Source organism: Sander lucioperca, chromosome 22, assembly GCF_008315115.2.
Source record: "Sander lucioperca isolate FBNREF2018 chromosome 22, SLUC_FBN_1.2, whole genome shotgun sequence".
Taxonomy (NCBI): Eukaryota; Metazoa; Chordata; class Actinopteri; order Perciformes; family Percidae; genus Sander; species Sander lucioperca.
Window position 1 is genome coordinate 13,827,077 of NC_050194.1, and position 14,262 is coordinate 13,841,338.

Sequence of the window (14,262 nt, forward strand, 5' to 3'; positions counted from 1 at the left end):
TCTGGAACAAGAATGCATGGTTTCTACTGTACACGTGGCAGTCACCAAACAAAACATCAACATCGTTTTGTTTACAAAGTATTACCTTGATATTTATTAATTCCACCTTCACCTTTATCTTTTCATGTGTATGTTGCTGTTGCTTGCTTTATGATTTCATTTCATTCATGAATTCATCAATGACTTATTAAAAGAACAGCCAATGCCTATAGGCAAACAAACTGACTTGACCTATTAAAAACATTGTCAGTGCGTCTATACACCAGTTATTACGACTGTAAGCTACAGACAGCATGGCAGCCTCCATAAAGAGCGTTGTAGCAGGAGTTTGGTTGTTTTCTCAAGGATCTTGATCTTTCCTTGAATTTTAGTTTCTTCTGACATCATTCTGGAAATTAAACAAAATACCTCCTTCGTCTTCTGCCAAAGAAATTGTAAGTACAGCTGATTTGGGAGTTGCAATGGACCATACGTACAAATACAGTAGTGTTATGTAGCTATGTAGGCCTACATATGAAATTATCTGTCGCTGTACCTATTTAAAGATAAATGGAAAACTACGGTATTTACATGCAGGACTCTTTAATATCAACACCTTACATACAATATGAGTAGCCTATACAGTTTGCCCTAAAGCTGTTTGGAAGTTACCATGCTATATCATTTATTTTAAGTGAAAAATCCGTTTTCAATGTCAAATAGTCACTTCTTAAGGCTTGAAAGGTGTTAGTATTTTCCTTCTTAGAGAACCATGGCTCAAATGCATGCTAATTATGGTGGCTTTCAATGGTTTTCATGAAATTTAATTTTAACAGAAGTGCAAGTAAATGTAGCAGCAGTATATTAAGTAGTTAGATCATCTTAAATATCAAAATAAGTGTAACATGTCAGAAGTGATGCAACAAAAATGTAACAACTCAAAAGGAATAATTTAAACATGTAGCTACACTGGTAAATCTTACCATGAATTCCTTTACACTTTTTTTTATGACACTTGAGTACATTTTGAATGCATGATCCAGTTACCTTTTAATGGAGTAATAGCATCAAGTAACTTCTTTTTAACTAAAGATTAGAGGCAGTTTTGTCCTCACTCTGTACTGCTCCCATTAAAAAAAGTCATTATGTCCACATTTCTAACAATCTAACCCCTCACTCCAGGTATGCATTCCACATGTTGACAAAGAAGCTTCCACCCCTGCAGAGTTTTCTGTCACTGGTTTCCAGACGTGGCAGTCACCTTGCCAGACAGCAGTATGATGTCATCGTTGTGGGTGGGGGTCACGCAGGGACAGAGGCGGCGGCGGCGGCAGCCCGAGTGGGAGCAGAGACACTACTGGTCTCACAGAAAATACAAACCATTGGTGAGAGAAAGAGACAGTTTGTCCTTTTAAAAAACATCCTCTTAGTGCAATCTAGATAGTATATATATTTTTTTGATTAAAAACATTCTACCAAAATATACGTACTCCTTCTTCCATCACATCCCTCCAGGTGCTTTGTCCTGTAACCCGTCTCTGGGAGGAGTAGGGAAGGGCCAGCTGGTGAAGGAGGTAGATGCTCTGGATGGGCTGTGTGGTCGAGCAGGAGACTGGGCTGGGATCCATTTCTCCATTCTGAATCGTAGAAAAGGCCCCGCTGTGTGGGGCCCGAGGGCCCAGCTGGACCGGCAGCGCTACCGCGAATTCATTCAGGTATCTTATACACAGATGTGGTTTTTTTGTGGCATTTTCTGTTTAATATAACAGAATTGTTGTCTGTGAATGGATTAAAAAATGCTTGCCTGCTGTTTCTCATTCAGTCTGAGCTGCTGTCCACTCCCAGGCTGACGGTGTTGGAGGGCTCAGTAGAGGAGCTGCTGGTATCAGAACCAAACCCAGAGGAGCCTGGACACCACATTGTCACTGGGATACGTTTGGGTAGGGAGAAAATGCTATTGCTATTTTATCCTATGCTATTTCAAATGGAATGTTGAAGCCAATCAGTTCTGGAGGTTGTTGGACATCTGATATCTAACAATGGCACCAACTAGTAAAATGCACTTTCAACATTTTCCAGTATAAGTTACAGAAAAAAAGTGATCTGTTAATCAGTTTTACGATTTTGCACTTGTTTTGACATTGTCTCAGCGAATGGAAGCCACCTGATCTCAGCCAGCTCCGTGGTTCTTACTACTGGTACATTCTTGTCTGGCTCCCTCTTCCTGGGCCAAAGCATGTCCCCCGGGGGTCGGATTGGAGACGCGCCATCGAGTGCTGGGCTGTCCCAGACACTGAGGGAGAGGCTGGGGCTAAGGATAGGCAGACTGAGGACTGGTACCCCTCCCAGGATTGTGAAGGATTCAGTAGACCTTTCCTTGGCTCATGTTCACCCCCCTGACAGTCATCCAACTCCATTTAGCTTCCTTAATACACACACACGCTGCAAGGTAAATTAATTTGGTTGACTAATTGATTAACAGTTTTTTCAGCACTAGTATACAAGAAAAGGTTAAACAAATTTAGAAGTGTAGAAGATCTAAAAAGTGCTGTCTATTACATGTTTTTGTTTAGTCAACAAAAGGACTTCTACATTATATCCATTATTTTTTCATTTTTACTTTTATTTGGCAACTAAACACTTCTTCAGCCTGAAGAGCAGCTGCCTTGCTACCTGACCTATACTACTCCTGGTGTAGAGAGAGTGGTGAGGGAGAGTCTTCATCTCAACTGTCACATACAGCAAGAAACCAAGGGTCCCAGGTACAGACACGTACACACACACACACACACACACACAGTGTGTTCTGAAACTGAAAAGTATTAACTCTAGTCTTTGGCTGTCACAGATACTGTCCCTCCATTGAGTCGCGAGTGCTTCGTTTCCCAGGCAGACAGCACCAGGTGTGGCTGGAGCCTGAGGGGGTGACCTCTGACCTTTTATACCCTCAGGGTCTCTCCATGACCATGCCCCCTGACGTGCAGCTCCGCCTCATCAGAGAAATCCCTGCCATGCACAGAGCTGAGATCCACACGCCTGGTATTTACTGCATGAATCCCTTTTGATCTGTGTAGTAATAATTAATTAATCTAAAAGCATGTCTACTGTGTTGCCTGAATGGTTTTTTTATTTCTATATTTTGGGCTTTTCCAGGTTATGGTGTGCAGTATGACTTTGTGTGTCCCACTCAGCTGAGCCCTGCCCTGCAGGTGAAAAGCACTCAGGGTCTTTTTCTGGCCGGTCAGATAAACGGAACAACAGGGTACGAGGAGGCTGCTGCACAGGTAGCTGCTTTTTTCTGTACACTATATTTAGCAATTCAGCGTTTAAATTGTGGGTCATAAAACATGCATCGATGTCAACCAATTTTCAGTCTTCTGCCACTACATCACAGTACACGCTCTGGGCTTTAGAGCGTATCACATAGTTGTATTTTCCAGGAGGAACAGAATGAGGAGCTTGTTGTCTTACTGGTTTTACCTGTAATTGCGGTTTGTTTCACTTGGAAAAAAGATTCATTGATTAGTTATCAACTATTAAATTAATAGCCAACTATTTTGATAAGCGAATAATCGGTTAGAGTTATTTTTTATGAAAAAAAAAGTTTAACTTCTTTGATTCCAGCTTCTTAAATGTGAATAGTTTCTAGTTTCTTCACTCCTCTATGACAGTAAACTGAATATCTTTGAGTTGTGGACAAAACAAGACATTTGAGGACATCATTTTGGGCTTTGGGAAACACTGATCGGCATTTTTCACTATTCTTTTTTCTGGCATTTTAGAGACCAAATAACTAATCGATTAATCGAGAAAAAAACCCAACAGATTAATCAACAATGAAAAAAAATTGTTAGTTGCAGCCCTACTCTTGTTTCTGTCTGTGCAGGGCCTGTGGGCGGGGGTGAACGCTGCCCGCTGGGCGCTCTCCATGCCGCCAGTGGCATTGTCTCGGACAGAGAGTTATATTGGCGTTCTAATTGATGATCTGGTGAGCCGAGGCGTTACAGAGCCGTACCGCATGTTCACCAGCCGGGCTGAGTTTCGAACCTCTCTAAGGCCGGACAACGCTGACCTCCGCCTCACTCTGAAAGGTAGGCATAGTGTCTGGGACATATCCGGATGTGAGACAACCTGCAGTCATTAATTTCAATTCAATTTTATTTATAGTGTCAAATCATAACAGAAGTTATCTCTGGACAGTGAGAACACTTTGCAGAGTCATGATGGGTCCTACGAGTTGTTGTTCTACTTTGCAGAGTCATGATTGGTCCTACGAGTTGTTGTTCTACTTTCTAGTTTTTCTCCACTCATAAATGTTTTCCTCTGCCAGGGTTTGAGGAGGTGGGATGCGTGTCCACCTTGCGCTACCAGGAGGCTGTGAGAGTAAGGGACAGTCTGCAGGATGCACTGGCAGCCCTTCAGGCTCTCTCTCTGTCCACCCACAACTGGAGAAAAAAGTTCCCTGACATGCGTATGAGCGAGGCTAAGAGCACTCTACTGACGTGAGTGACAAATATGTGGAATCACCAGTGTCATGGACCAAATCTGCCCAGAACAGCATGTCTGATGTTTCATCTCAAGATACAGTCAAAAGTGGTACACTTTTGGTCCTGACTGTTACGTTGTGGCTTCTTTTTCAGTGGTATGGACGTGCTGCAGTACAACGACGTGTCCTTTGAAATGCTGGCATCTGCCTTCCCAGAGTGCCTTTTACCACACGTTGAGTTCTCACAAAGACTCAAGATAGAGGGTAAAAACTGGTTTTGGTATTTTTGAAGCAGCAGGGAAGGGGAACCTTGCCTTCATGGCTTAATTATCCTTATGCACCGCCTCAAAATGCTGCTTTGACATTGTCCATAACTACCATAGCATAGTTCATATTTTCTCAATAAATCATTTCTCCTCTTATTTAGCTGTGTACAGACCTCACTGTAACCTTCAGAAGAAAGAGATTGAGAGAATTCAGAAGGAGGAGAACATGTCTCTTCCACAGGACATAGACTATTTATCTCTGCCGGTGTCTCTGTCTCAGGAAGTCAGAGAGATTTTGGACAGAGTTCGACCCAGCACTGTGAGTATAGTGTATTTACTGCTTCCTAATAACTTTTTGTTCTGGCTAAATTAAATAAACTTTTTTGTGGTTTAATAAAAAAAATAAAATGAATTAATATGCAACTAATACCATGCTTTATCGTCCAGCTGGGTGCTGCTACACGTTTGCAAGGTATCACTCCAGCTGCAATTGTCCATCTCCTTAACTACGTACGCCACACAGGACAAAAGGAGAGAAGAACGCACAGAAACCAACCAGACCGAAAGGAGAGAGAAGAGGAGCTATGTGCAAGAAATGCAGCTTTACCTCAGTGAAATAATAACTCGTAAAATGTCTTGTAAAAATGTATGTATTCCGGAAAATGTACAAAAGAATAAATTAGTATTTCTATATGTTTTACTTTATATTGTAAAAAAAAAAAAAAAAAAAGAAGAAAAAGAAACAAATTCAAATGACATAGTGAACATTCTTTCATTTAAAAATATATCCTCAAGATAAGAAGCCCTCAAAGCTCCCTAACTGCTCCACTGTTAGCTATCCGACTACTTTGTGATGAATTCTAATCCTGTTAATAATATTACTGTGAACAGCGTTAAACTCCATGTGAACGCCCCAGTGTCACTGCCGTTAATGACAATGTGCCCGTCCAGCTCAGCAGTGCCTCTAGTGAAGAAACCAAATGGAAACTTCCAGTTAGGCTGAGACGAGCCCCTGGGGGGTTCTGGGTAAACTGTAGTGTCAACAAACGTCACCTCCGTGGTCAGAGCAATAGGGGACGACTGAGGACACTGAGGGGAAAAACGGGAGGAGAGTATTTTAACATTTTCATAGAGGTGAAAACTACCTGTGTTGCACAAATAAAAAGGATTTTTGAGGCTTGCCTCACAGTGAGAGAGTACATGTGCCTACCTTGAAATTTTGACACTGAAAAATGTATTTGGCGCCCAGGATGTAGTTCTGGGGAAGGTCTAAGAGACCCTGGCGGGCCCACAGTACTCTGACAGAAAGAGAGTTGGGGAGGACGCAGCCTAATTCACATGTTTCCTGAGAGAGGGAACAAAATAAATAAGAGGAACACAAGGCTGTAGATTCAAACCATAGGCACACAGTGTAAAGTTTCAGATAATCCAAAAACATAGCATTCAGTTATTCAACTTTCTTTTTTTTTTTTTTTTTTTTTTTAATACTTTCAAGTCCTGATTCAGCTGTACCTGCAGACTGACAGGACACTCCTGGGTGATGGCTCTCGTCCAGTCCGGTTGGGAGCCCGAGTTCATGGCGATCACATCGGGCGTAGCAAGTCCCTGCAAGATCCCGTAAATCTGGGAACGCAGCTCTGAACAATCACTAGATGGGGAACTAAACAGCATACAGAAAGTGAAATGACACATGGAAGATTCAATAAAACTCACTGCATCATAATAATCTTTAATACTAGGACTCATTTTTAGCAACTCCACCACTACTCTTCATGTAAGAAACATCAGTTAAAACTAGATGATAGAAGCGAAGCAACTACTTACCTGAATGTGCAGCCCGTGACGGTGTTGTGTGTGAAGAGGACGACTGCTCGTCTGCTGGGGTCCGAGGAACACTCCCCACTCTGTGACAGCCCCAGTGTGGTCAGCTAACTCACTGTCAAGGAACCATGATGCATGATTGACTCAAAGCTAGCAGGATAAATGAAACAATAACTGAAAGAGAAGTTCATGATGTTGTTTGTGAGGATACAGGCTTCACTTCTCCATCAAAGCGACCAATGACAGGAGAGCCCACTCTGAGTCCGACTGCAGGGATCGGCCCTTTGGGAGTGGGGCTGGGTGTTGCCAGCTGGAGGAAAGAAATTATATTAATTTAAGTGTTTGAATCTGTAGTGCATTTAGTGAAGAAATATGTGGCTTTAACAGGCTACCTGGAACTGTACAGAGTGTGTCTGCAACAGCAACTGATTTGGATCCACATCAGCTAAGACCACGCTCACTGTTGCATATGTGAGTTCCCCTCTGCCTGTGTAGCCAATGACAAACTCCACCTACAGGAGAACCAGGAGAACTGGGTTTAAAGAATTGGTGTGATTTAGAAAAGGATTGTGGGGGGGAGGGGGGTCCTTAAATTTTCACCTACTTACATTTTTCACCACATTGACACAGGAGTTGTTTTGTTCCCTTGGTGCAGGCCAGTCAGTCCGTGTAGTAACTGGGATCTGAAACGAGTTAGTACAGCGCCTCATTTAAATGGCATTAACTAATTAAGATGCATTTTTTAATGCACATACTGTTCCTTTACAGGCTAATAACTTACTTTAAAAAAATCCACTCTCAAGAGGCCAAACTTGTAAGTTGAAGAAACCTAACAAGTTAATTATTTGTGCTACAGATTCAGTTTTTGTTTGTAGATACAGTGCAAGGTATATTGTTTAATTCTAAGACTTTGCTTTGCGACATGCAGGAGAAAACCCAAAATGCTAGCGTTGGCAGCTTATTTCGTAGGCTTATCGCATCAACTTGTGCAGAGGCATGTGAAGTGCAAAATGAAAGTGTTCCTGCTAATATGTATGGCTTTGAGCTGTATGTACAATCAGTGACTTACCAGTAGGTCTGACACTCGTGCCGTCCCGACTATTGGAATCTGTAATAAAAAAATATTGACGTTAGCCTATCTGAGATTCTCACCAGTAATTGTCTGCATAAAAGCATTTAGTGCAGACAGACTCACTAACCTTGATCAGGCTCAGGTTAGAGTAAGAGTGGGCGTTTAAATTTGGGTCTGTGGTGCATGACTGAGGAGTCAACATGCGGGTACAAGACAGAGACACAGACCTCAAGAACTCTGCAAGCAAGAAAAAAAGAGTTATAGTGGTTAATACGGTTGTGATATACAGACACAATATACTTCACATACAGTATAGCAATGCAATGACTGTTTAAGCATACTGTGTATTTTATAAAAAGACAGCACAAATATACAAAAGAAAATTACTTCAAATTTCCGTTTGACTTTGCTCATCATTCAGGAAACAATTTCTATTAACTGCAATGAGAGTACTTCAGGGACTGTAGGAAATAATTAAGGGAGACAAAGGGGCCTTCTGGCTAAATGTGATTTTATGTAATTTTGCTGTTACTAGTGCACTGAGAGATTGACATGAGAAAAGACTGCTCATTCTGACGAGAGAAAGTCCCAGACACAAACCTTAACCTAGATGGCAGGTCTGGATTTAAAAATGTTTGGGGGAACTCCACTACACTACGACACGCAACAGTTTGACATACTTTTTTATTTGGTGTGAACTTACTTGCAGGGTTGCGGTTGATACACAATGCAGTAGCAGCCCCTGGAGATGGCTGATGAAGGAGACTCCGCACAGACGAGCTGGAGAAATATGTCTGGATGACATCATCAACCTACAAAAATTAAAGAATCTTTCATGCATTTCATCTATTAAAGATAGACTCCCTGATTTAGTTGTAATATTGTTTAAAAGTGTATTACTTTTAATACTTTAGATTCATCATTGTAAGCAGAAAAACATCTTATCTGTTTACCCTATAGAAATCTCTGCTGTGGCTGCTGCCTGTAGGTGCTGGTGGTGAGAAGTGGTACGAGTCCCCTAAAGTTGGATACTGAGGTAGAGCTGGGAGGGACTGTGGTGCATCTGTTGGCAGATGCTGCGTTAGTGGGGGATACTTATATGTTGCACATTGATACGCTCTTGCGAAAATTAGCTGTAACATATTCAGTGATTCCCCTGGTGGGGTATTTATTTGAAATGAATATATTCTCATTACATCTACGTACCTTTAGGCCGTACACAAAACAATGAGTCAGTCACAGTGACAAGAGATAAATCCACATTAGCCCTAAACATCAGCCATTTCTCAATGCAAACTCCGGATCTGTAAAATAAAAATAAAAAACTCTTTAAAATGCTAAAAATGTGCACTTTATGTGCTATGACTTCAAAGTGTGTGCAGAAGACTTACATGGCTTTCTGTGAACATCCGGTGAAGATGGTACTCAAGTTTGCAATACCACAATTAACAGCATCACAACAGCAGCCAATGTCACAGAAATCAGGGGTTAAATCACAGAGACAACCTTGATAACAACAACAGAAAAGACTTGTGTTAGTCAGGACAACTTCCGTTTTGTGTTTACTGGTTTAACAAGAGTACATAAGAAGACAGTCAGTGTCTCCTTATGTACTCTTGACAGTGACACTGTCAATGTTTTTAAATCTTTAGCTGTTATTGAGTTTATTGTACACAATAGTTGTAAAAAGTGAATTCAACAAGGTTTGTGGCCATTGATCTTATTGGAAATAACTTAGATCTAACTGTAAAAAGCCAAGATGTTTAGTACACCAACTGTACAATTTAATCAATAATTACTAAGTTCTAAACCAAAGTCTCCAATTAGGGTCTGATATATCGTTAATAAGCAGTAATAGTTCTTGAAGTTCAGCAACTATTACAGTGCACAAAAGAGAAAGGGCAAACTAGTTTAAACCTGGTATTGTTTTATAGACTTGCTAAAAAGCACCGTTGGTTGCATTACCAAGGGGCACCTAAAAACAGATGCTAGGGTTAAGAAGCTAAAGATGTACAAAAAATGAATTGGGTCTGGCTTGCACAAGCAGTGGGAGACAGCTTAATTGTTCATGTACTAGCACCTCTGGTTATCAAACCATCAAAACGAGGATAAGAGGCTTACTTGGCCTAACAAACAAAGAAAGACAAGATCCCAAGAGGCAGGTGTAAGTTACCCTCTGAAGTCACAAGAGGTTGGACGGTGGTTACAGGGGGCGCTTCGGTGACCACAGTGGGAGCTTGAGACAAAGTCAGCGCCGTGGTTGACATGGAGTCCAGAGTGGCCGCCTCAGTGGTGCCGACGCTGGGGGAGTCCACGGCCGCTGTACCGCCCGGAGCAGGGGTTGCTGAGCTGAACGGCGCTCCATTTATAGGGCTGGGAGTCACGGATTCTGTGGCTGCGTGGGCCAAACGTCCACACAAGACGATAAATATCTGAACTGAAAACCACTGGCGGGAATTCATTTCGTCAAAGAGACATGTTGCGGTCAACAGTGCGATGTCTAGCTAGCTGTTAAAACAATGGTAACTTTACAGTTGGCTGAATTTATTTCTCCTACGTCACTCGTTACAACTTTACACCTATGAATTCTTACAATAAAATAAACCAACGTTAAAATTAAATTCAGAAAACGTTTTCCATGGATACATTAAGCTGAACCCTTTTATATACTGTCTATGAGCTGAACATACTAGACAAAATACACCGAGAACAAGCTTCTTCTTGTTACCAAGGAAGTTGTCAAGGCGACTTCCGTTTCTAAGTTAATACTACCGTAAAACCTGTAAAAGAGAAGAAATAGTTTTTCTAACTTCTTAAATTAATGTGATCATTCAGCAATGGTCTTCCCATAAGTAAATGGTTGTGCTTACATGTCATTGCACTTAATAGCTGACTTTGTACAATATTCCAAAATATAGGCTTTAGAATGTACATTTGAGTTTATCTGAGGTAATGGTTGAGTTGAGCTTGTCTCCAGGGCCCAGTTTTTCAAAAATAATCCAGTGGGATTTCGGATCACGGATTGGATCAAATCTTGGAAATGGGTTTTTCAAAAGCAAAAGAGGGATTCCGAACTAAAATCAGATCACGTAATCCGATTTTACATTTGATCTGGATCAAACCTGCCCTTTGGGTTTTTCAAAACTTTTAACTTGGTTTGGGATCTATTTGATAAAAAAAAAAAAAAAATGGGGTGGATTCAGTTGTGATTTTTCGAACCAAATAAAATCAAAGAGGTGATTTTTGACTATTGGATAGTATTGTTTTTGTTTTGTTATTTAACATTATGACAAAATAGGGATTGTAAAATGTTTCTGTTTATTACAGTGTTTCTGTTTCTTAAAATTAAAACAAACAATGGCTATTTGCGGCCACCGGTATTTTGACTACCTGTTGTTCTTTTCTAAACCAGTAGGCATAGTAGTTGGTTCCATTTAAGGCTCTGGTAACCAGGATTTGGTAATCCTGAAATTTGGTATTTGGATCACAGTGATCCAATCCAATGTTCCTTTAAAAAACTGGCATAAAAGTAAGATGGATCAGGTGATCCTGGATAGCAAAACATTGGATTTCCAAATCCGGATCAATTTGATCCAGATTTAATTTTTTGAAAAACTGGGCCCAGAATATCAACTTCAAATGCAATGTATGTCCACTAGCTTTTGCTAAAACTCCTAAGATATTTTGTGCTTCTCAACCATAGACTGTTAACAGTCTATGTTCTCAACCCATATTCAAGGTCTGACATGTCAGGACATACAAATCCAGTTCCATGCAAGTGGATAAGCTAGAGCTACAATGAGCCATTAACCCATAAACATTTCCCTCAGCACCAAATGCCTGAGTTACAGAGTTTAGCATGCAAATACAGCAATTTCTCCATAAGAAAGCATTTATTAACTGAAGAGGTCATGCAGTAATTTTGCTGTATATGCTTTTTTAATGTCTCCTGTGTCTGGACTCTATAGAGGTATACGGTATCCGTGTCACAGAAGAAGTAGGCACAAATGATAGTGAAAATGGTAATGGAAAGCAGTGACCTTATTGGGCTCTGCCTACATATTCTTGTAGGCAGTTCATTGACCCAAATTTATGTCCTAAACTTCTGAAGAAAATTTGTTACACCAAGAGTTATCAAGTTTCATAGTACAATGCCAATAACAAATGTCTCATCAGATTACCTGCATTCTTTGTCCTGCCTTCAGGTTACCTACATTGGGCACGCAATGCCAAAGACAACCTGGTAAGCTACTAGGACTTTGATTGTATGAATCTGGCCCAGTCTGAGCCAGGACCCTCGGGGGGGGGCTACATACAAGTTCATTTAGGGGGGGTGTAAGTAGATTAAATTACATTCCTGTGAGTCATTAGACTGGGTAAACCCAGGCCGATCTGTCGGCGATTTGATTTCGACCTGCAGCTCAGGCTGGAAACCTGTACATTTATCTATCCTGCTTGCAAAGGGCGTAAAATACAATGCATTTTACTTCAGGAAACTCATTCTTCCGACACAGATGTGACATTTTGGACTAACCAGTGGGGTAATCGAATATTGTTGAGTCACGGAACCAATAAATCTGCTGGTGTAGCAATCTGTTTTAATAGGTTCCCAGGAGACATCATTACATACAGAGCAGATGGGGAAGGTCACTGGCCAACGGTCGTTTTAAAAGTTGAAAGCCATTTTCTCATATTAACCAATGTGTATGGATATAGAACTGTTGCTCAAAACAAACAAATGCTTGATAGGATTACTAATACTGTATCAGAGCTTAAAGCTCTCCAACCCACAGACTTAATTTTAGTGGGAGGTGATTGGAATATAACCCCTGATGAATGGAACGATAGAAGGCCTTCTAAATTTTACAGTAATCATTACAACCCCATAATGAGAGAATTTATGAATAGTAACTGCCTGGTTGATATACGGAGAGTTTTAAACCCAGAGGAAAAACAATACACATGGTACAAACCTAATGGTACATGTAAATCTGGAATTGACTACTGGCTTGCTGCTAGTTCATTTGGGGAGTTTACCTTTCAAGCTTCAATTTCTAAAGCCCCTTTAACTGATCACTGTATAACAGAAATAACACTAAATTCAACCTGTAGGAAAAAAAACAACAAAGGGTACTGGAAATGTAATACTAATTTGCTAAAAAAATAAGGATTACTGTGCAAAAATAAAAGAAATAATAAGTGAAATTCCCTCTTAGCCCTCTGTTATTCGCCCTCTCTCTTGAACCACTGGCGCAAGCCATCCGTGGCTCACCCACAATCTCTCCAATTTCTATTAGGGGAACACGCCATCACATCTCACTTTATGCAGATGATGTTTTATTGTATATAAATAACCCAGTGCAATGTATCCCACATGTTTTGTCAACCTTTGAACATTACGGTAAACTTTCTGGTTTCAAAATAAACTGGCAGAAATCAGCTTTGCTACCTTTAAATCAGGCGATGTGTAATGCTCCCATCCCTGCATCTATTCCAGTCACTAAAAGCTTCACTTATCTGGGGATAGATATCTCTTCCTCCATACAGACTATCATTAAAAACAATTTTTGTAACACACTTAACAAAGTTGTGGCGGATTTGGACAGGTGGATTAACCTGCCAAATTCACTTCGTGGCAGGGTAGCCATAATTAAAATGAATATTCTGCCCAGAGTCAATTTCGTCAGCTTGATGCTCCCCCTTCCCCCGCCCCCTCAATATTGGAGCAAATTACAATCAGCAATAAATAAATTTCTGTGGCATGGCAAACGATCTTGCATTAAGCTCACCACTATGCAGCGAGAAAGGCAAGCTGGTGGCTTGTCCCTCCCAAACTTCAAGTTCTATGAGTGGGCCTTCACACTTAGACCTCTCCTATCCTGGTTTCAATCTGATGCTCAAGTGTCTTGGCGAGCTTTGGAGGAGCGGATGATAGCTCCATACTCGTTTACTAACATTCTGCATTCCAAAATCTCATCCCATCACTGCCGTTTGAGATTTGGTCCTATGATTTCACATTTGCTACTGATATGGAGGAGGGTGGAGAAATTGGCTGGTTGCTCTTCTGTTTGGGACCCACACTCTCCAATATTTAACAATGAGAGATTGTTAATTGGCGGTCGCCCTATTCGATTTCCTGATTGGGAAAAAAAAAACATTTGCACACTCGGCGATATTTATGGGGAGGCAGGGTTACTTACTTTTCAGAACATATGTATTAAACATGGTATACCACGTACCTCCTTTTTCTTTTATTTGCAGCTGAGATCGACTTTGAAAAGCAATGGTGCCCCTTTACAGGCCCCTCTTACACCACACCCATTTCGAAAATTGTTCCACTCTGCTGGGAGTACAAGGGGTTTTGTGTCGAGACACTACTGGTTCTTGCTGCGGTATGCTTACAGACCTCTGGCGTTGGACACGGTGTGGAGGAGAGATGTTCCAGATTTGGAACCTACATTTGATTGGGATAAAGTGTGGATCAGTGTGGGCTTAGCATCCAGAAACCCTGATCATCAGCAAATACATTACAATTATATACACAGGGTATATTTAACTCCTAGGAAGCTCCATTTGATGAAGGTTATTGACGATCCTACGTGCACTTTCTGTTCCTCCAAAGTGATAGGCAGTTATTT

The 14,262-nt window shown here is 41.0% G+C and overlaps 2 protein-coding genes across 5 annotated transcripts; one reads left to right on the forward strand and one right to left on the reverse strand.

Moving 5' to 3' along the window:
• The first annotated feature begins 18 nt into the window (after nt 1-18).
• mto1 (mitochondrial tRNA translation optimization 1) lies at nt 19-5,441 on the forward strand. Its single transcript, XM_031314738.2, has 13 exons — nt 19-434; nt 1,162-1,364; nt 1,495-1,694; nt 1,802-1,919; nt 2,130-2,428; nt 2,629-2,741; nt 2,828-3,018; nt 3,133-3,263; nt 3,866-4,070; nt 4,310-4,481; nt 4,620-4,729; nt 4,893-5,050; nt 5,179-5,441. Exons 2-13 carry the CDS (start codon nt 1,175-1,177, stop codon nt 5,344-5,346), a joined length of 2,055 nt encoding a protein of 684 aa, XP_031170598.1. The 5' UTR covers nt 19-434; nt 1,162-1,174; the 3' UTR covers nt 5,347-5,441.
• Nucleotides 5,415-10,366, reverse strand: tctn2 (tectonic family member 2). 4 transcript variants are annotated; one of them, XM_035997206.1, is made up of 16 exons: nt 10,315-10,366; nt 9,939-10,270; nt 9,798-9,899; nt 9,016-9,130; nt 8,828-8,928; nt 8,578-8,687; nt 8,328-8,436; nt 7,752-7,861; nt 7,622-7,660; nt 7,161-7,235; nt 6,945-7,064; nt 6,764-6,862; nt 6,556-6,659; nt 6,244-6,391; nt 5,942-6,076; nt 5,415-5,820 (listed from the first exon to the last, which is right to left on the reverse strand). In XM_035997206.1, the coding sequence occupies exons 2-16, from the start codon at nt 10,084-10,086 to the stop codon at nt 5,575-5,577; spliced, it is 1,761 nt and encodes a 586-aa protein (XP_035853099.1). In that variant the 5' UTR covers nt 10,087-10,270; nt 10,315-10,366; the 3' UTR covers nt 5,415-5,574. The 4 variants fall into 4 exon arrangements, with proteins under 4 accessions (XP_035853099.1, XP_035853098.1, XP_035853097.1 ...); XM_035997205.1 differs by having other exon boundaries at nt 8,831-8,928; nt 9,798-10,270; XM_035997204.1 differs by having other exon boundaries at nt 9,798-10,270.
• Between the last annotated feature and the right edge of the window lie 3,896 nt (nt 10,367-14,262).